Here is a 21,722-nt window from a genome sequence, read left to right as displayed (position 1 = left end):
ATGTTAGAGGAATATGAAGGTTGCAGATAGAATTAATGTTGCTAATTGCTGACTTTGAGATGGGGAGATTACTCTGGACTATCTGAGTGGGCCCAATATAATCACAAAGGTTTCTAGAAGTAAAAGAGGAAGGCAGAAGAGCCAGTGTCAGTGTCAGAGTGAGGAAATGTGAGAAAGATTTAACCAGTCATTGCTGGCTTTGAGGATGGATGGCAACTACATGGAGACATAGAATGTGGGCAGCCACTAGAAGCTGGGAAGACAGGAATGATTCTCTCCTGGAGTCTCCAGAAAGGAAGACAGCTCTGCCAACACCATTTTCAGTCCAGCAAAACCCATTTCAGACTTCTCTCCAGAACTGTAAGATAAACGCGAGTTGTTTTAAGCTACTAAGTTTTTGATAACTTGTTACAGCAGCAATAGAGATGATACATGAGAAGAGTTAGGTGGTTGCCTCTGAGGAGGACCAGGGCTATGAAAGGGAGACTTCCTTTCTACTACATGTCTTCTGGTACTACTCTAAATTTTTATCTTGTGCAATTTTTAAAGTAAAAGTCACAATGGTCACTAAACAAACACACAAACAACAGACAATCACTTCAGGAGCTCTCTATGGACTACAAAACTAAGTACAAGTCCTCTGTCTCTTCCCCCAAGTTCCTCCACACCCATCTCCCTATCCCTTAATCCAGCACATGTCCAGTTTCCTCCAGGTCTCTAAATAATACACAGTATTTGTGGATCCTGGCTCCTGTGGATAGCTCCTGTTGCTGCCTCGCCTGAAAAGCTTCCTTCCTTCTCTCTCTGTTAGAATTTTACCTGTCCTTCTGGGTCTGGCTCTGGTCCCACCTCCTCCATTAAGCCTTCTATAACGTCACACTGGTCTCTCTCCTCCTCATTCCCCATGACAGCTGTTAATTCTGGCCCCTGCTTATGCTTAATTGAAAGTCCTGTTATCTACTGTCCTGCACTGTTCTCAGTGTGGTTTGCATATGGGCATTTTCACCAAATTATCACTCTACAGGGTGTAGTCTCAAGGAAGTGCCTATATCTTTTTCTCTCTTATTTCCTGACATGCCTAGTACCCATTATTCAACAAATGTTTGCTAGGCACCTATCATGTGCTAAGGACAGTGCAAGGTGCCGGGAACACAGTACCTCAGATCCAGATCCCACCTTCTGTGAACCCACTGTTAAGTGAAGGAGAGATATATTAATGAAATAACTATAGAACTATATGTTATGGTAAGAGTGATAAAACATACAGGATGCTTTAAGAACATGTATCAGAGGAACCAAGAACAGGGATGATGGTGGTTAGTTGTAAGAAAATAATTAATAGTTGCTGAATAAATACAAATACTTAGACAATTAGATCAGTGGGCAAGTATTCAGAATCACAAAATATTACAGTGAAAGAAAGTCTCAGATTGTAGTCCAATTATATTATTTTACAGATGAGGAAACTGAAGCTTAGGTTGGGGGAAGGACTTGCTTGACAGCAAGGCAGAGTTAGTGCCAGAACCACGTGCCAGGTCCCTTGACCCCCAGTTAGCACTTTACCACACAGGCTTCTATTACTTCCAAGGGAGTCCCTGAAGGATTTCTCAAGTGGCAAGCTCCTTTTTTCGGCTACATTTAAATAATACTCATTTCCAAAATGCAGGAAGGAGTCTGTGGTCCAAACCTATAGAGAACATCCCTGCTGTGTTCTTCCTTGGATACTGCCTGGCTTCTGTATCGAGGAAGACAGCACATGAATGCTAGAAGCAAACTCCTTTTGGGAAGGGAAACTTGGTTCTGGTCATTCCCAGTCTCAGCCTTGGAAGGGGTTTTTGCTGCTATTTTGCAGGTCCTGACTTTCTCCTTTCTTAAAGCTGCAGTGTGGTCCTTTATCTGTGCATTCTGCCCAATAGCACATGTGCTGGAGGGGGCATGAGTGGGCTGGCAAAGGGCAGCTGGAAAATCTGATTCTGACTCAGCGCTGTTTCTAGGCTCAGTGCAGGTGGAGGAGAGTGTAGGACACGGAACAGACCTAGCCCAGCCGATGTTGACCTCTCCCTCACCCAAGGGAGCCTTGGCCTCCAGCTGCCACTACTGGCGGTGATGAGGTCATGCCGGATACCAGCCAGGCTCATATGAGGACTGCTTGGAGCCGATTAAAGCCTTGATGAAATGCGGGGGCCTGGATGGCAAGTGGCTCTGGACAGCATGGGCTCTGGTGACCAGGCTCATCTCCAGCTCAACTATACAGTGGCTCCTTGATGTCCACAGGAGCCAGGATACAGAAATACTTTTCCCTGGGGTGAGCAAGGACAGTTCCTCATTCTATACTGGGTAAGGGGCTAAGGATAGGATTCAGGTCACTGAGGGCCCCTTGTAGGCCTGGTCTTCCACATGGGCTACAAATACAACACCACAGAACTCCTCCACTCCCCAAAATGCCCCGGACTAGACTGCTGGATCCCTTTGGATGACTGACTAATGGCCATCCCTCTCCACAGGATTTTCTCAAGCTAAATCACAGCCTAACACCCACATTTTGAGTCTCAATGTAAATGCCATATGCTTAGCGAAGACTACCTCCATTCTTCTTCAGACTAGATTAGGTCTCATTATGCTCTTATAGTACCCTCTATTCTTCCTTAATAATACTTTTATGATTAGCCATCAATTTAGCTAATAATTAGCTGGTAATTTTGTAACTATTTGCCTAACATCTATATTCTACCAGACTTTTAAGCTTTATAAGGATGCAATAAATATTTGTTAAAATAATAACAGGAAATCAATAAAAAGGAAGGAAAGAGAGAGGTTTACAGATTTTTAAATGATATTCTTTAAAAGGAAACTGTTTATACAACAGAGGGGCTCATCTCCTCTACCACACTAGCTGTGGGGTCGCTCCGGTCCTCCTGGCTTTCCAGCCTGCTTTCAGGCAACAAGTCAGACATCCAAGACAAGATTTTCTGGTTTTGAGAGGCATGGAGGATTTTTTTCTTCTTTTCTTTTTTAATAGCTTTACTGAGATGCAATTTACATACTATAAAGTTCACCCATTTAAAGTATACAATTTAGAGGAGGTTTCTCATATACTTAGAGAGTTGTGCACCATCACCGTAATCTAATTTTAGAATATTTTCATCATCTCCAAAAGAAACCTTGTACCCATTAGCAATCTCTCCCCATCCCTCCCCCAGATAACTGCTAACATGGAGGGCCTTTAACATTTGAATCCAAACAAGAAGAAACCTTTAGTATTCAATCACCTGACACAATTTCTTCATTTTATAGAGGAAAAAAGTGATGTTAGAGAAGGGCCATGTTAGAGAAGGGTGAGATGTAGCAGAACTGGGGTGGATCACAGTCCCTGATGTCTACATCATAATGGCAGTGCTCTGACCTCTCTGTCACACAGTGTGACTATATGTGTGTCAGAATGTCTTTAGTACTGGACTTAACCTAGTTGAGGGCAGAGGCTCTATTTTGCTCCTTTGTCTCCCCTTTCTGCCTGGGAGTACCAGCAGAGCAGTGATGTTTTAAGGGTGGTCTGTGTATTGGTGCCAGAGAGTGAACTTTGCCGCCAGTTTTTGATGGGATAAATACAAACAGTAAGTATCTGGAAACTTTTATAGCAACTAGTTAGAGTAATTTTATGTCTATAGAAATTAATGACAAATTTGGGGCTATATTTTGCATGCCTTTAAAAATATAACTTTTCTTTTCCTCTTTGAATCGGAGTTTTGCTCTTGTCGCCCAGGCTGGAGTGCAATGGCATGATCTCAGCTCACTGCAACCTCCACCTCTCGGGTTCAAGTGATTCTCCTGCCTCAGCCTCTCAAGTAGCTGGGATTACAGGCACCTGCTATCATGCCTGGCTAATTTTTGTATTTTTAGTAGAGACGCGGTTTCACCATGTTGGCCAGGCTGGTCTTGAACTCCTGACCTCAGGTGATCCACCCACCTCAGCCTCCCAAAGTGCTGGGATTACAGACATGAGACAGTGTGCCCAGCCTCCCCTCATTTTTTTAAACCTGTTTCAAGTGTAACATATAAAGAAAAGCGCAAAAAGTACATAAAGATACAACTCAATTTTCACAAAATGGACACACCCACATAACCAGCATCTACATAAAGAAATAACATTACAGCATCCCAGAGATCCCCTCATGGCCTCTCCCAGTCACTACCCACACTCTCAAGGTTAAGCACTACCTTGACTTCTTATGCCATTGATTAGTTTTCTCTATTTTGGACTTTAAATGCAGGCATACAGTAAGCACTCTTCTATGTTTGGCTTGTGACCTGATGTGAGTTTGTGCTATAGTACAGAGCAAGAGTTCACTCAATCCCATTATATATTATTCCATTGTGTGACCATCCCACAATTTATTCATCCATTCAGCTACTGATAAACATTTTAGAAATGCCTAAATCATCTTTCACATTAAACATAAAGCCTATCCTAGTCCTCCTCTAAATCTTAATGATTTTCCATTGCAGGATAAATCCAGTCTTCTCAGCATAGCTTACATTAGTGACCTTCAATATCAGCTCCAGCTTTCTTGCCCTCTGATACCCTCCAGCTCTTCTGAACTACCTGCAATATTCTGAGTAAAGTATGCTGCTTCATACTCCATGCCTTTGAACATGCTGCTCCCTCCGCCTTCCTACCTCATCCACCTGTACACTTGCATTCATCCCTCAAGACTTGGTGTGAACACCATCTCCTACATCATGCTTTCCCTGCCCTCTTCAAGATTTAAAAGGTCTTTTCTTTGTGATCTCACAGCACCTTCTACAGATCTCCATTAATACACCAGATAGCAATTCTTGGTTAAAATGTCTGGTTTTCTCACCGAACTGTGAGTTACTGAAGTGCAAAAATCATGTCTGGATCATCTTTGTTTCCTTGGTGCCTAGGGCAGGGCTTGTGGCAGCAGAGATGCTCAGTAAGTGTTTGGTAAGTGAAAGAATGCTGGAGCTGGAAGGCGTCCTTGGGATCTGCTATCCTAACTTCTTTATTTTACTGAGGAGGAGAAAGGATATGCCTAAAGGTGAAAGGATTTATTGGTGGCAGAGCCAGAACATCTGATACTTCACCCAGTGCTCATTCCCCTTCTCTGTATTGCTGGAGGGAATCAGAGTGTGGAGCTTCAACAGAGGACAGACAGCCTGAGGCAGAGCTGATTCCCTCCACATCAGGCAGTGCCACCAGATGGACAGACAGTGAAGTGGAACAAGAAGTGGAACTCTAAGTTTTGGGTCCTGACAACAAGCCAAGAGGCTGTTAAAGGTGATGGTCCCACTGGAAAGGATCTTTGCCTCAGGCAGGGATGGTGGGGAATTTAAGGACTCATTTGATGACGGCTGGTTAACACTGATAACTGAGCACAGACTTGGAGATGGGGCAAGGAGGATTCACTAAAGTAGGTGTGAAGGAGGCTGAGAGAGGCCCCAGGGGAAGTATTAGGTTTCATTAAAGCCCAAGTGTTTCTGAAATGAGAGCACCAGTGACTGAAAAGGAAGTGGTATTATGACTATAAGGAGAAGGAAGGTAGCCAGGAGGAGGTGGCTCATAAGTGAAGCTCTAAAAAGTCAGACACATTAGGAAATTAAAGAGTCAGGGAAGGGGATCAGCAAAGAGTAGACCAAAAAGTAAAGCACCACAATTCCCAAAAGAAAACCTACAGTGGTTTTGGAGATTTATCAGTGCATCCAATCCAAAAACATACTAAACCACATGCAGGGCATTGTAGCAAAGGAGATGGAGACAAAAAAAGACACAGGCCTGGCCTTCATCTACCTTGGTCTAGTAAGTGAGACTGGACCCAAATCCAGAGAACAGGAAAGATTTCAGAAGGAAGGTGGCATGAGACTGGGGACTGACTGGTAAAAAGAATTCCACCAGCATGAGAAATGGTCTTAAAGTGAAAAGACAGGCCGAACGAACTGCGAGAACAAAGGCACCAAGGTGGGAACACAGTGTAGCTGGAGTATTAGGGCTCCAATGGGGGAAAAGGTAGGCGAGGGTCAGACTAGAGCAACTCTAAAACCAGTTAAAAACATTAGTATGGTTAGGATTTTTTTTTTTTTAAACGAGTGAGCACTGAGTGTTTCTAAAGTTAATAATAACAGAGACTATACAAAAAATACCTACTCTGTAGAAGTACATATGTCCTAATCCTTACAAATCCTTAGGAGGTAGGTGGCAACACCCCCATTTCCAGATGAGGAAAAAGAACTTCAGAACAGTCAGTAATTTGCCCTAGATCACATAGCTATTAAACGGCAGGGCTGGTCCCAAGATCCTGACTCCAATATTCATGCCCTTCCCTTGCAACCTCTCTTAGCTGGGGGTTCTCCTTTGAAGCATATACAAAAAAATATTTGACTCGTGATTTTCTCAATGCTTCCAAAGGTGTATATATATAGCTAGTACCATTTTAGATGCCTGGAAGAGATGTTAATTCCTGTGTACAATGGATGCCTTGGAGAATGAGGGCTCAATTCTCTGGAAGAATCTTGGTCAAGAAAAACTGCCATGATTACAGATATGTTTTAGGAAGATGGATCTGCCAGTGGGATCACATTCCTGAAAGGACCTGGTTGCCAAAGCAACTTAACGGTCCTGGAAATATCAAGATGAGTCATCTTCAGGAACTTGAAGTATGAGACTCCAGCCACCTTCCCTGATCACTCCTCTTTCTAGTCCTGCTGCCTCTTCCCCACCTTCCTCCCTCCCTCCAACCACACCTGCATTAAAGTGCTGAAGCAGAGCCTTCCTGCTGATAAGCCATCAACACAGGCAAAAGCAGCATCTTCCAAGGTAAAAAAAAACGGGTCTCTGTACTTTTCTGTGGTGGTGGAGAGTAGAAGACTGGTACTAGTTAACTCAAAACCCTTCTGGAGAACTCTAGCAAACTCCCATTATCCTTCCTGATAAGGCTTAAGCACGCCCTCCTCTGGGAAGTTTTCTGTAACTGATTCCACCTCTCTGATTACCAGGCAGAATACAGCATTTCCCCCGTTCGTCCCCAGAGTCCCTTGTCCAGTCACCTGTCAGAGCACCTACCCCATTATCATGGCCTGTTTCCACATCTGTCTCCTCTGACAGTGTGAGAGCCTCTCAGGGTCAGTGACAGTTTGCCTGATCTGTCTTAGGATTCCCTGAGGCCCATGGTCTCAGAGATGGCAAGTGTCTTGCCGAGGGTCACTTGACAGGGCTGAGATTTAAACCCAGGTCTGACTTCAAAGCTTGTTTCTTTTTCACTATGCCACAGCATCTCCTGAAAATGAGGCGATGTTAAGCAGTCTGTGCTAAGCTGTACAACGCTATACAAGTTTGGAGGAGGAAGTATCAGAGTAGACCAGACGACCAAGAAAGGCTTCCTAAGAGAGGGAGGCCTTGAAGAGTCTGAGGATTCAGATAAGAAAAGAGGGAACATGATGGCACTTTAGGCAGGATAGGAATGTTGTAGGTAGAGACAGAATTAAGAGGCCTTAAGGTAGGAGTAAAGGTTCCCTATTGGGGAGGAATGGAATTACAGCTGCCAGAATGAGAGTTTGAGTTCTTTACACATGTCACAACGATTACTACTTATAACAGGGCACCTACCATGTGCCTGCCAGGGGCTTTCATAAAAAATACCACCAATCCTCATGCTATCCTTGTGAAACAGGTGTTATTTTAGATGTACGAAAACTGAGGCTTAGAGAATTAAGGAAACATGTCCAAGGCAACACAGCTAATAGGTGGGGGACCTGGGATTCAAACCTAGGTTGGCCTGATTCTGAAGCCTAAGGTTCCTTTTCTATTACTCCATGCCACCTTCTAATGGGCCAGAGAGCTTTCCACATTATCAGCCTGATGCTTCTGTCTGAACCTCCTCCCAGCTCAAATGGGGACTTCTGGTCAGACAGCAAGAGCAGCTGACTCTTCTAGCTCTAACCCTCTAAGGTCTAGGGACCCTAAATCCTAGAGGACTAAGTAATTTAACTGTTCTGTGTGGGTCCTGTGAGCACAGGCTGGCCTCTGTATTTAGGCCTGCTTTGGATCTCACAGAATCTCCCTTTAGTTACTGCAGCAAAGCTGGTGGCAAGCACAGCCTAAGAAAACCAGATGGGGCTGGGTGCGGTGGCTCATGCCTGTAATCCCAGCACTTTGGGAGGCCCAGGCGGGCGGATCACCTGAGGTTGGGAGTTTGAGACCCAGCCTGATCAACATGGAGAAACCCCACATCCACTAAAAAGCACAAAATTAGCTGGGTGTGGTGGCACACGCCTGTAATCCCAGCTACTTGGGAGGCTGGAGGTAAGAGAATTGCTTGAAGGTGGAGGTTGCAGTGAGCCGAGATCGTGCCACCGCACTCCAGCCTGGGCAATAACAGCAAAACTCTGTCTCAAAAAAAAAAAAAAAAAGGCCAGCCAGATGGGCAGGAAGGTAGGCTTCCTTGCCTTTCCTGAAACCCTTTGGAGAGGGTCAGGTGAGGTCAAAAGACTCTGGAAATATTACTGGCAACAGCCCCTAGAATGATAGAGCAGGATCCTGCCTCTCGGTTGGCTGGTCACACACACAGGCAGACCAAGGGAGGTCAGGGGGAAGGGAGGTCAGAAGTTAGCAGCCTGCCAGCCCTGAGTGACGGCAACTTGTTCAGGGTTGGGACGGAGAAATAGTGGGTTAACGGTTTTGGCCCTTGAGGCTGGGAGGCTAGGGCAGGGGGTGTAAATGGATGCTGGCTAAAAAGGCAGGTGGGAGAAATGTAAAGGTGGGGGCTAAGGGCATCTGTTCCAAGTCAACAGGCAGGAACCATGGCCCTGGAACGGCTCAAAGGGCCAGCCTTGGCCTGGGGGGGTGAGGACAGAGGGAGTTTCATAAAAGGCCCTCATCTTTTCATTTCAAAGGTGTTCGATCTAGAAGGCTAGAAGAGGGGCTCCTTATAAAGTGAATTCTCTGTCTGGGGGTTGGGGGAAGCAGAGAATGTAAACTACTGGACAATAGCTGGGAGTATTGACTGATTTTAAGGCACGGCAGAGAGAACGTCCTTGGTGAACACTCCAAATCTTAGCTACAAATGTCTTGCCACAGAGCTTTCCAACGGACAAAGGAAGAAGCATTCTGCTTGGGGACGTTTTCTAAGTCTCTGCTTCTGAGAGCAGCAAGTTCTCGCTGCAGAAGCATCAGTCATCCCAAGCACTGCTGCCACATCCACAAGTAGTCCTGCCCTTCAGTGGCTGTGCCCCAGACCAAAGCATATTCTGGCTGCTCTGGGGCAGGTCCCTTGTAGGCTTGGGGATACAGGCTAGGCCTGGGTTTTAAGCTAGCATGGCTGTGGCTGACAGAAAGTGGCAAGATTATATGTTCCTGGGAAGTCCCCAGAAGCCAATCAGAAGATGATCTGGGGATGCTGAGCCTGCGGAGGCAAAAGCTCTGGGACTAAAAGAACTTTCTTTGAAGACTGGTATTTGGAAAAGTGATTACGTAGCAAAAGACAGTTGCCATAAGTTACAAAGAAGACTACAGCTCATTAAAAAGATGTTTCAACCACGCCGGGCGCAGTGGCTCACGCCTGTAAACCCAGCACTTTGGGAGGCTGAGGTGGGTGGATCACCTGAGGTTGGGAGTTCAAGACCAACGTGGAGAAACCCTGTCTCTACTAAAAATACAAAATTAGCCAAGTGTGGTGGCACATGCCTGTAATCCCAGCTACTTGGGAGACTGAGGTAGGAGAATTGCTTGAACCCGGGAGGCGGAGGTTGTGGTGAGCCGAGATTGTGCCATTGTACTCCAGCCTGGGCAACAAAAGCAAAACTCCATGTCTCAAAAAAAAAAAAAAAAAAAAAAAAAGATGTTTCAACCAGTCAAGGATGAAGTAAAATGGGATTAACTCTCTGGGGAAGAAGGAGGGTTCCTTCTGTCTCTGAAAAATGTCAGCTAGCCAGCTGTTGGAGAGGGTTCTGCTGGCAGAGAGGCACGCAATCATCAGAGTGGCCCAGGGACCTTTGAGGACCTTTCCAGTGCTCAGGTTCTATGAAGAATGATCCCAACAAGGAAGACCCTGGGGTCTAGTCCCAAGAGAGGGATCCCTGGCCCTCAAAAAGCAGCGGAGGGGGCATGAACAGGCAGTCATGTACTGTGCACTCACTCAGGGGTCTGTGCCCCACACATCCTGGCAAGTTGCTTCCCACCCTCTCCCAAGGAGAGGCCGGAGTGGGACATAGGGAAGTGGGAAACAAAGTGACTGGGATGTGTCTGGAAGGTAACACTACCAGACTTGGACAGGACTTGCCCAGCCTGAGTCTGGGGATGGCATATATTGTCCCTCCAATTAACTGATGTTCTCCATAGGGAGGGTATTCATTATTCAACAAATATTTATTCAGTGATTACTAAGTGCCAAGTACTATAGTAGATGCTGGGGACACTTGAACCAGTCAGCCACGGTTCTCGCCTTTTAGAAGCTCAGAGACAAGCTAGGGAGAAGGCTATTGAACAAACAAAAACAATTTCAGGTTGTGACAACTGTAATGACGGAAAAGAATAGGGTGCCATGACCCAGAGTAATGAAAGGGGCCTGAGACTGGGGTGGGACCAAAGAGGGTGTCTTTGTGACCTGGGTTAGTAGGGATTTAAAGAGCCTCTCCTTTGTTTCATTAGCTCTGCTTTGGAGGTCATGGGGGAGAAGAGAGAACACTTTTAGAGGTAGCAGCAATCCAAAAAACTCTCATAGCATACACAGGCAGGATGGCATGGTGCATCACACACACATATAGGCAGAGAACACACATCAGCCACAGGAGGGCAAACCACATGTGTGCACTGCCACTCGCAGCAAGCAAAGCTGCTCTCGAGGCATCCCTAGCTCTGGGAGGATAACAGGGCTCTGGGGAAGTATGTTATTTCCAGAATAGAGTCGGCTGCCAAGTACTCTCTCCCCCTGCCAAACCCCACTGCACTCCTCCTCCACCTCCCCCACCCCACCCTTCCTCCACCTCTGTTCTCACCTCCATCAAGCAGCTCCTTGACAGTGCGGTAGTCATCAGCAAGGACAGCATAGTGCAAGGCCGTGCAGCCCTTGAAACTGGCGCGGTTGTTCAGCCGGTTGTTGAAGTCATCCTCTCGGGTGATCAGGACTGGGGAGACAGCAACACAAACCCTTCCATTAGCAATGACAGCATGAGTCACCAATCTCACCTGTTTTCTCGTGGCATTTTAATTCACTCACTCACTCACTCACTCACCTACCTACTCACTAAGCATAAAATGGCACCTACTATGTTCCTGGCCACCTGTGCTGGGTAAGAAGAGGCAAAACAGAGGCCAGTTAGTTCCACAGTGTTTACTGACATCTGTTATGTGTTAGGATTCATCCTGGGGACATGAAATAGATCAGATAAGGTCGCTGACCTAACTGATGAGGGAGGCAGACAATAACCATATGTTTATAGAACTGTTTGAGATAAATGCTCTGTTACAGGTATAACAGAAGAATATACCAGAATGCCACAGGAGAATTTAGCTCAACTTGGGCATGAAGAGAGGATCCCAGAAGACAGGAGTCTTAAAGGATGAAGAGAAGTTATGCAGGTAAAGAAAACAGGTTGGGGTAGGATAAGGGAAGAGTGGGACAGCAGACAGAGGCTGTTTTAGCAGAAGGTTAATACACCTCTCTGCTCTGAAAATGTTTACCTTCTAGTAAGTAAGTGGTTTTAATTTTTTAAAACTTAAAAAATTTATAAAAGCAATTAAATTTTTAAAATCAGAGAAAAGTACAAAGAAGAAAAGGGACCGATATCTCAGTGACTTGAGAAACTACATGTCAGATTTTGATATATGTTCTTCCAAATTTCATGTGTGTGTGTATCCCCTACAACATTGGAATTTACTGTGAATGCAATTTTGTAATCTGCATTTTTACCCTTAATAATAATTACATTTCAAAAAAAATGTAAACTTTTTTTTGAAAGAAGAACAAGCATTTCATGTGGTCAAAGAACCAAAATCCCCCAGGCTCACTCTAGTGCTAATATTTGTGATTTTCTCACTCTGATTTGATACAAAATAATACAAAACCAGTCCATCACTTTTCCAAGACTCTCTGGGTTGGGTGAGTTCACACACCGTTTACCCAGGGTGGTCCTGGTTTTCGTCTGTTGTTATAGACAGTTCCAGTTTGGACAATAAATTAGAACGTTACCCCACCTCTGGGGCCCTCCCTTGGGAAATGAGACCCCACAGAGTACTCTCTCCCCTGCTCAGGCGACGGAGCTTCTTTCTAGCCCCCATGTGGAAGTTATCCAGGCAACTGTCTTACATTCCCTCCTGAGCTGAGTTTGTAGGGGTAGAATTTGGGTCCTGACTACCTGTACTTCTCTTCTCCTTGAGTCCACAGCACAGGATCTGCAGAGGACAGGTTCCTCTTACCTCTCACTGGATAAAGTGGTACACTCAGTCAAGAGGCAACCTTACCTATATAGTCAAAAGCACCAGACAATTCCTAAACCATTCTTTTTCAAGTGGTCTTGGAATGGAGTCTATGCTTCTCCCCACCGCGCAATACTCAACATCCTATATAAAGTTCCAACAGCCAGAAGACTGCCATGCCTCTTCCTAATACTAATAGATTTTTTTTTTAATGGAGTTTTGATCTGTCACCCAGGCTGGAGGGCAGTGGTACCATCTGGCTTACTGCAGCCCCTACCTGGGTTCAAGGTTTCTCTGCCTTAGCCTCCTGAGTAGCTGGGATTACAGGCGCCTGACACCACATCTGGCTAATTTTTGTATTTTTAGTAGAGATGGGGTTTCGCCATGTTGGCCAGGCTCGTCTCGAAATCCTGACCTCAAGTGATCTACTCGCCTCAGCCTCCCAAAGAGCCGGGATTATAGGCATGAGCCATTGCACCTGGCCATACTAATAGATTTCACTCACTGACCTTCTACTCTATACCTGACATGGTCACTTGACACAGTTAATCTTACTTAATTCTCATAATTACCTTACATAGTAGGTAATTATTATTCCCATTTTATAGATGAGGAAATGGAGGCTCAGAGGTCACATAGCTAATAAGTGGTTGTCCTCACTCTTTCTCACATATCATAATGTCACCCTCAGTTTCCAAATGAGGAAATCAGAGACCAAGAAAGAAGTAGAGCCCAGATGTCCTGGTCCCAGCCTTGGCTCTTATTCCATCCTGTTTTCCTGTTTGGGTGAAGGTGCAAACACACTCTCTGCAGAATTTGCCCTTAATAGAAAATGGTCTAAGGTTTGTAGCTAGCACTCAAATAAGCTAGTGTGGATGGAAGCATTTCAAATATTTGGCCAAAATAAAGTTGGTGGAATGTGCAGCTGGAAAACAGACAACAGTTTCTTGTGGTTTATAGAATCAGTGGTCAATGAACCTTCTACTACTGACATGGCCTCTCCAGACTGATGAACCCCCTGCTCCTGCCCCAGGAGTGTTATCTGACCTTTCCTGGAGCAGGAAGAACAGGAAGTTAAAAGGCCTCTAACATACAAGTCCCACGTGCAATGGCATCTACACTTTTCCCATAAGAGATCCCTTTAGGACCTCAGTCAGAGATTACTAGCCCTTAGTTACAGTCTTATCAAATCATGCTAGGTGATCTTATTTCCAGTCCACTGCAGATTAGGAGAAGGAAATAAGAAGGCCAGGGAGGATGCTACAGAACCAAGCAGATTGATTACAATCAAGCATTGGCCAGGCAGGCAGGGAAAAGAACAGGACAATGAAAAGCTGAAAAAGGAATTCAGAGTACAGCACCTCAAAAGACCCTAAGGGCATCACTGAACTGCCACATACGACATTAACTGCTGGATATAATGATGAACCTGACAAAAAGTGATAGTTGGCTCAAGGAAGCAAGAAAGGTGTAATCCATTTTACAAAGAAAACACATCACTTATTCAACAAACAACATTTAATGAGCACCAATGCATGGTGGTAGTTCCTGGAGATATAATAATAAATAAGACACAGTTCCTGACTTTCAGAAGCTAACATCCTAATGCAAGAATCAGACCACTGAGCAGACAAATGATAATACAATTTCACACGTGCTATGACAGAGCTATACCCAGGGTGCTTACCATAAACAGCAGACGAACTTCAGGAACACAGCTGGGGCTATTCTGGCGCAAACGTCAGGAGAGTGCTGGTGTCATAGTCCAGCTAATAAGGAATGTCCAGAGGAGGCTCACTGCTCACCTAGGTCTCATCTCTCATCATCACCTTTCTAATGCTCTTTCTTGTCTCTGAGCTTTTGTAAATACTATTCTACTACCTGGAACATCTTCCCCTCTCCCATTACTTCACTTGGCTAACTCCAGTACACCGCTAGGCCTCTGATTAGAAGTCACTTTCTCCAGTGATTCCTCCTACGTTTGAGGTAGTTATTGCTCCTAAGAGCTCCTCTAGCACCTTAGGCATCTCCTAATTCTAGTATTTATTACATTCTATTGCAAGCACCTGCTTACTTGACAATTCCCCACTAGACAAAAAACTCAATGAAGACAGGAAGTGTGACTACCTTCTCCATTGCCCAGCAGTGTATGGCCGTAAGTATGTGCTCGACAAATACTTGTTGAATCAACAAATAAATACATAAAACATAAACAAGGTCTTAATATTATCTTTGGTTTTGGAACAATAAAAATAAAAGTAATACCAGTCAGCAGTATTTGGTGGGGCTCTGGAGTCAGACCACTTATGTTTCAATCCCAGTTCTGAACTTACTGACTGTGTAATCTTGGGCAATTTACTGAACCTCTCTGTGCCAGGCTCCTTTATCTATATGTGGGGATAATAACAGTAGCGCCTTCATGGGAGGTTGTAAGGATTAAATGAGACACTATGAATAAAGGGGCTGGGTACAGTGCCTAGCATATAGTAGCTCTCAATAAATGTTCGTTATTATCTCATCATGGGCTTCCAAAAGTGTATTTTTTTCCTGTGAAAAAAGGCTTCATTTGAGGAATCCTGCATATACTTCTCCTGTCAGAAAGGCACAGTGAGGTGGGCACAGTGGCTCACGCCTGTAATCCCAGAACTTTAGGAGGCCAAGGAGGGCAGATCACTTGAGCTCAGAAGTTTGACACCACCTTGGGCAACATGGCGAAACACCAACTCTACAAAAAATACAAAAATTAGCTGGGCGTGGTGGCGCATGCCTGTAGTCCCAGCTACTCGGGAGGCTGAGGTAGGAGGATCACTTGAGCCAGGGAGGCAGAGGTTGCAGTGAGCCAAGATCATGCCACTGCACTCCAGCCTGGGCGACAGAGCCAGACCCTGTCTCAAAAAAAAAAAAAAAAAAAAAAGAAAGAAAGAAAAAAGAAAAAGAAAAAGAAAAAAGGAAGGGAGGGAGGGAGGGGAGGGGAGGAGAGTGAGGGGAGGAGAGGGAGGGTGGGAGGGCACAGTGAGCATGAGAATGGAGTTCTGAGTTAAAAGCCATCTGTTTCACTGGGTGTCACTCAGCAGTTTCTTTTTGACAGCCGAACCCTCGTTAAAATCCTGCAGTGGTCTCTAGATAACAAAAGCTTTATTTACTGTTCAATTCTGCAGGGGAAGGCAATCCTAGCTTTGAGTCCCTCTTGGCCTCTACTGGCCACTCCCAAGAGCCGGTGCCATCTAATGTTATGGAATGTCTAGCAGTACCCTTGCCTTTAAAGATGTGAACATGTTTCCATGAGAGGGAACCTCTATGACTAATAAGACAAATAAGAGAAGAACCCCTTATGTTTGTATCATGTTTTAAAGTGTAGGGAGCACTTCAAGGCAATCATTCCCTAATCCTCATGACAATCCATGTAGGGCCGACAGTTTAAGTACTATCATCTCTATTGAACAGATGAGGAAATACAGGCTTAAAGAGGTTAGGTGGCCTGCTCAACTTGCAATGCTGGTCAGTGGTAGGCTAGGACTAGACCCTAAGTCTGAGTGGCTCCATGGCCTCTGCTCTATCTTCTGTACTGTGCAGCTTCTGCCAATGCCCATAGGCCCAAGCCTTACATAACTCAGGGTCGAATGATACAACCTGAAGCTCAGGGACTAAGCTAACTTCTTATCAAGAGTCTCTAGGAAGAAGCCTCTGGCCTCTCAGCTTCCTCTCACTGAAGACTACACAAATTAAAACCCTGCTGAGACATCGCGGCACCAGTTAGAAGCAGAGCACTTGCCCCTTCTTGCCACTGCTCAGGAATGGCATCTACAATGTGTGTGTATGTGAGCGAGTTGTCTACAACCCACCAGAAAGGTCTCCGACTTTCCAACTTGGATCAGTTACTTCATCTCATCATTTTCATCTTTTCCACCACCATTCAAACTAAAAAAAAAAGCGTAAAGAGCTTCAGTATGAAGTGTATTCCAATTACTTTCTGTTTATTTATTTTTTTGAGATGGAGTCTCACTCTTGACACCCAGACTGGAGTGCAATGGCACAATCTGGCTCACCAACCTCCGCCTCCCAGGTTCAAGTGATTCTCCTGCCTCAGCCTCCTGAGTAGCTGGGATTACAGGCACGCGCCACCATGCCCAGCTAATTTTGTATTTTTAGTAGAGATGTGGTTTCACCATGTTAGCCAGGCTGGTCTTGAACTCCCAACCTCAGATGATCCACCTGCCTTGGCTTCCCAAAGTGCTGGGATTACAGGTGTGAGCCACTGCACCTGGCCAAGAAACATTTTTTTATTAAATAAAATATATATAGAGATGGAGTCTCTCTATGTTGCCTAGGCTAGTCTCAAACTCCTGGGCTCAAGTGGTCCTCCTGCCACAGTCTCCCAAAGTGCTAAGATAACAGGCATGAGCCACTCACTGCACCCAGCCTTCAAACAGATTTTCCTTCCCACCTTTTTCCTTTCCTCCTCCGTTCCTGCCACATAGAGGACCCTGGTGACACCAGTGTGAATCCTCAGCAGGCAGCAACGTGTATTAGAAAGACCATGGGGGCTGGAGTCTGCAAGTCTGGAAAGCAAAACTGACTGTGTGACTTTATGAACATCTGTGAGATTCAGTTTCTTCATCTCCAAAACAGAGATATCACCTACCTCACAAGAGTCAATGGCAAACCTAACTTAAAAAATGGACAAAGGATTGGAATAGACATTTCTCCAAATAAGACATACAAATGGCCAAAGAGCACATGAACAGATGCTCAATATCACTGGCCATCAGGAAAGTGCAAATCAAAACCACAATGAGGCTGGGCGTGGTGGCTTATACCTGTAATCCCAGCACATTGTGAAGCTGAGGCAGGAGGATCGCTTGAGCCCAGGAGTTCAACACCAGGCTGGGCAACGTGGAGAGACTCCATCTCTACAAAAAATTTTAAAAATTAGCCGGGGGCTGTGGTGGCGCATGCCTGTGGTCCCAGCAACTCAGGAGGCCGAGGTGGAGGATCCCTTAAACCCAGGAAGTCAATGCTGTAGTGAGCCATGATCACACCATTGCACTCCAGCCTGGAGGACAGAACAAGACCCTGTCTCAAAAAACCAAATAAGATTCAATTTATATTTAATGTCCAGATTAGGCAAATCTATGGAGACAGAAAGTAATTACTGGTTGCCAGGGGCTGGTAATAGTTGAGGAGAAATGGAGAGTGACTGATAATGAATATGAGGTCTCTTTATGGCATGATAAAAATGTTCTAAAATTAATTGTCATGATAGTTTGCACAACTCTTGTGAATATACTATATAAACCATTGAGTTATATACTCTAAATGATGAAGTGCATATAGAACCAAAAAAGAGCCCAAACAGCCACAGCAATCCTAAGCAAAAAGAACAAAGCCAAAGGTATCAGATTACCTGACTTCAAACTATACTACAAGGCTACAGTAACCAAAACAGCATGGTACTGTACAAAAACAGACACACACACCAATGGAACAGAATAGAGAACCCAGAAATAAAGCCACACACCTATACCCAACTGATCTTCAACGAGGTCAACAAATATAAGCAACAGGGAAAGGATTCCCTATTCAATAAATGGTGCTGGGATAACTGGCTATCCACATGCAGAAGAATGAAGCTGGACCTCTACCTCTCACCACATACAAAAATCAACTCAAGATGGATTAAAGATTTAAGTGCAAAACCTAAAACTATAAAAATCCTAGAAGAAAACCTAGGAAATACCCTTTGGGACATCAGCCTTGGCAAAGAATTTATTACTAGGTCCTCAAAAGCAACTGTGACAAGAACAAAAATTGACAAATGGGACCTAATTAAATGAAAGAGCTTCTGCACAGCAAAACAAACTATCAACAGAGTAAACAGACAACTTATAGAATGGGAGAAAATATTTGCAAACTATGTGTCTGACAATGGTCTAATATCCAGAATCTATAAGGAACTTATGTGGGATTTTTGTCTGTTTTGTTTTGAGATAGAGTCTCACTTTGTCACCCAGGCTGGAGTACAATGGTGTGACCTTGGCTCACTGCAACTTCCGCCTCCCAGGCTCAAGTGAGTCTTCTGCCTCAGCCTCCCACATAGCTGGGATTACAGGCATGTACCACCACATGAGGCTAATTTTTGTATTTTTAGAAAACCCTGTTTTCTAAAACAGGGTTTCACCATGTTGGCCAGGCTGGTCTTGAACTTCTGACCACAGGTGATCCACCTGCCTCGGCCTCCCAAAATGCTGGGATTACAGGTGTGAACCACAACACCTAGCCAAGAAGCTATAAGGAAGTTAACTCAACAAGCAAAAAATAAATCCCATTTACAAAATGGGCAAAAGACAAGGACATTTCTCAAAAGAAGACATACAAGCAACCAACAAACATATGAAAAAATGTTCAACATCATTAATCATCAGAGAAATGCAAATCAAAACCACAATGAGATACCATCTCACACCAGTCAGAATGGCTCTTATTGGTGAGGCTGTAGAGAAAAGAGAATGCTTATACACTGTTGGAGGGAATGTAAATTAGTTCAGCCACTGTGGAAAGCGGTTTGGAGATCTCCCAGAGAACTCAGAACTACCATTCAACCCAGCAATCTCATTACTGGGTATATATCCAAAAGAAAACAAATTGTTCTACCAAAAAGAAACATGTACTCATATGTTCATCACAGCACTATTCACAACAGCAAAGACACAGAATCAATCTAGGTGCCCATCCATGGTGGATGGAATAAGGAAAATATGGTACTATTCCATGGGATACTACATGGAATACTACACAGCCACAAAAAAGAATGAAATCATGTCCTTTGCAGCAACATGGATGCAGCTGGAAGCCATCATCCTAAGCAAATTAACACAAGAACAGAAAACCAAATACTGCATGTTCTCACTTATTATTAATTTTTTGAGATGGAGTCTCTGTCGCCCAGGATGGAGTGTAGTGACACAATCTAGGCTCACTGCAACCTCTGCCCCCTAGATTCAAGTGATTCTCGTGCCTCAGCCTCCCGAGTAGCTGGAACTACAGGCTACTCGCACAACCACACCCGGATAATTTTTATACTTTTAGTAGAGTTGGAGTTTTGCCATGTTGGCCAGGCTGGTCTTGAACTCCTGACCTCAAGTGATCCACCTGCTTCGGCCTACCAAAGTGCTGGGATTACAGGCATGAGCCACTGTGTCCAGCCTGCATGTTCTCCCAAAGTGCTGGGATTACAGGCGTGAGCCATTGTGCCCAGCCTACATGTTCTCACTTATAAGTGGAAGCTAAACAATGGGTACTCATGGACATAAAGATGGCAACAATAGACATCAGGGACTCTTAGAGCAGGGAAGGATGAAGGAGGCAAGGGTTGAAAAACTATTGGATACTATGTCTAGTACCTGGGTGATGGGATCAATTATACCCCAAACCCCAGCATCATGCAATATACCCAGGTAACAAACCTGCACATGTAGGCCCTGAATCTAAAATAAAAGTTGAAATTAAAATAGATTTGATACAAAATTTTTTAAAAAAAGAAATGAGGTAGGAAATCTAGTGAGGTGTGAGAGGACGGGAAGAGAAGCTTTTCTATTTAAAGCTCTTATATCATTCATTTTCTTTCTTTTTTTTACTGATACATAATTCACACTCCATAAAAACAAATGGTGAATTGTATAGTATGTAAATTAAATCTTAATAAAGCTGTCAGGTTAAAAAATATATGGAAGAAGATGAGCATATTGCCTGGCATGTAGTAAGGACTCAATAAATGGTAATAAATTTATTATTGTATCCTTTCCTCTTCCTGATGTCATTCCAATACTGGCCAGAATCACCTCTAACACTAACACTGTAGAATATGTCAGGCTCATTCCATACTAGTGCGGCCCATTTCATTCTAGTGGAGAGTCACAGGTGAGTCCTGAAGGCTAACATCCCACAACTAAGAGTCTTCCTCCAATACTCAGATAAGTAAATATACAACAGAACAGTAAGAAAATAATGGTTCCATTTATTGAACACTCACTATGTGCCCAGGTACTGTGCCAGGAACTTTACGACTATTCTCACAAGAACCCTACTAGGCTGTTACATTATTATTCCCATACAATAAATGAAGAAACTGACACTTAGAGAAGTTATGTATCTTATAAAGTCACACTGGCAGTCACTGACTGAGCTGGAAAGTTCAACTCCAAGGCTTGTAACTCTTTTTCTCTAAGTGATTACATGGCTTTATTATGCTTTCTCTTACTTATGTACATTTTACTCAACACTTTACAATTCAAGCATCTTGATTTTCACTGATCTCCCTTTCCTCTATGCCTTCTGTTTACATCAAATTAGTCAACATTTCCTTTTACATAGTCTTGTTGTTCTCAGATTGTTTCATGTGTATTCTGTTAAGCATGGCAGGTTGCTTAACAAACACTTCAGAAGTAAACAGATGTTAAGCTTGTCTCCCCAGGCAGGAAACAGGTTCTTGATGGACACACACTGTGTCTTCAACATGTCTTCATCCTTTATATAGAGAAGGCACTCATGGTCACCTAGGCTGGCCGACGGCTGGAGGACCATCCCCTACTTGAAAATGATTCTCACAGACATCATGGTTTCTGCCTATGGACTGGAAGTTTTCTCCTTAGGAATAGGACCTCACCTCATTGTCACCCCATTCTAGTGTAGCATCGGGGCTCAGAATAGAGTTGATGAATTAAAGACTGTGTCAACAATACTTATTCCACTGGAGACACCTCAAGGGCAGCCTTCCCACAGCAACCCCAAGCCCATTTTCTCTCACCTCCATGAAAGGGAAGGGGTAGACCAGGAAGGATGGCAAGGAACTTGAAGAAGACAGGCTATTGTCCCTGCCTGTGGCCATGACAGTCAGTGCAGCATCCTCTCTGGCTCAGGACCCTTCTTTTTAGTGCAGACCCAGGGAGTGCTTTCCAGAGCCCACATCTCACCTTCACATCACCAAATTCATAAGGTGGGGCAAACTTAAGAATCTGTTACTTGGTTATCTACAGACCCATCAAAACTCTGTTTTAACCTCCTCTACTTCCTACCTCTCCTAACTCTCAGAGTAGTGACATGCTCACAAGTATCTAGATTCCCTTAGATTTGTCCTGTAAGTACCCTGAGGTCACCCTCTTCCCCCTCCTCTCCCACCCCCATCCTATCCAAAGCAGCATTCTTCGAGCTCCAGGGATTCTCTGGGGCAAGGCTGGCAATAAGAAGAAGGTGGCGGCTCTTTGCCTCTCGGCAGATATCCTACTCGGTTGGTCAAACTTGG

At 44.4% G+C, this 21,722-nt stretch overlaps 1 protein-coding gene across 3 annotated transcripts in view; it reads right to left on the bottom strand.

Moving 5' to 3' along the window:
• The window catches only part of CLPB (ClpB homolog, mitochondrial AAA ATPase chaperonin), a 148,163-nt gene that overhangs the window by 55,573 nt on the left and 70,868 nt on the right, over positions 1 to 21,722 (bottom strand). For all 3 annotated transcript variants that reach the window (XM_010366886.2, XM_010366887.2, XM_030917466.1), the window contains one exon: positions 11,005 to 11,133. In XM_010366886.2, coding sequence (XP_010365188.1) covers positions 11,005 to 11,133 — 129 coding nt within the window. The remainder of the gene's footprint in view (positions 1 to 11,004; positions 11,134 to 21,722) is intronic.

The sequence above is a fragment of the Rhinopithecus roxellana genome, chromosome 15 (genome assembly GCF_007565055.1).
Source record: "Rhinopithecus roxellana isolate Shanxi Qingling chromosome 15, ASM756505v1, whole genome shotgun sequence".
Taxonomy (NCBI): Eukaryota; Metazoa; Chordata; class Mammalia; order Primates; family Cercopithecidae; genus Rhinopithecus; species Rhinopithecus roxellana.
This window is presented reverse-complemented; position numbering and strand designations above follow the sequence as displayed.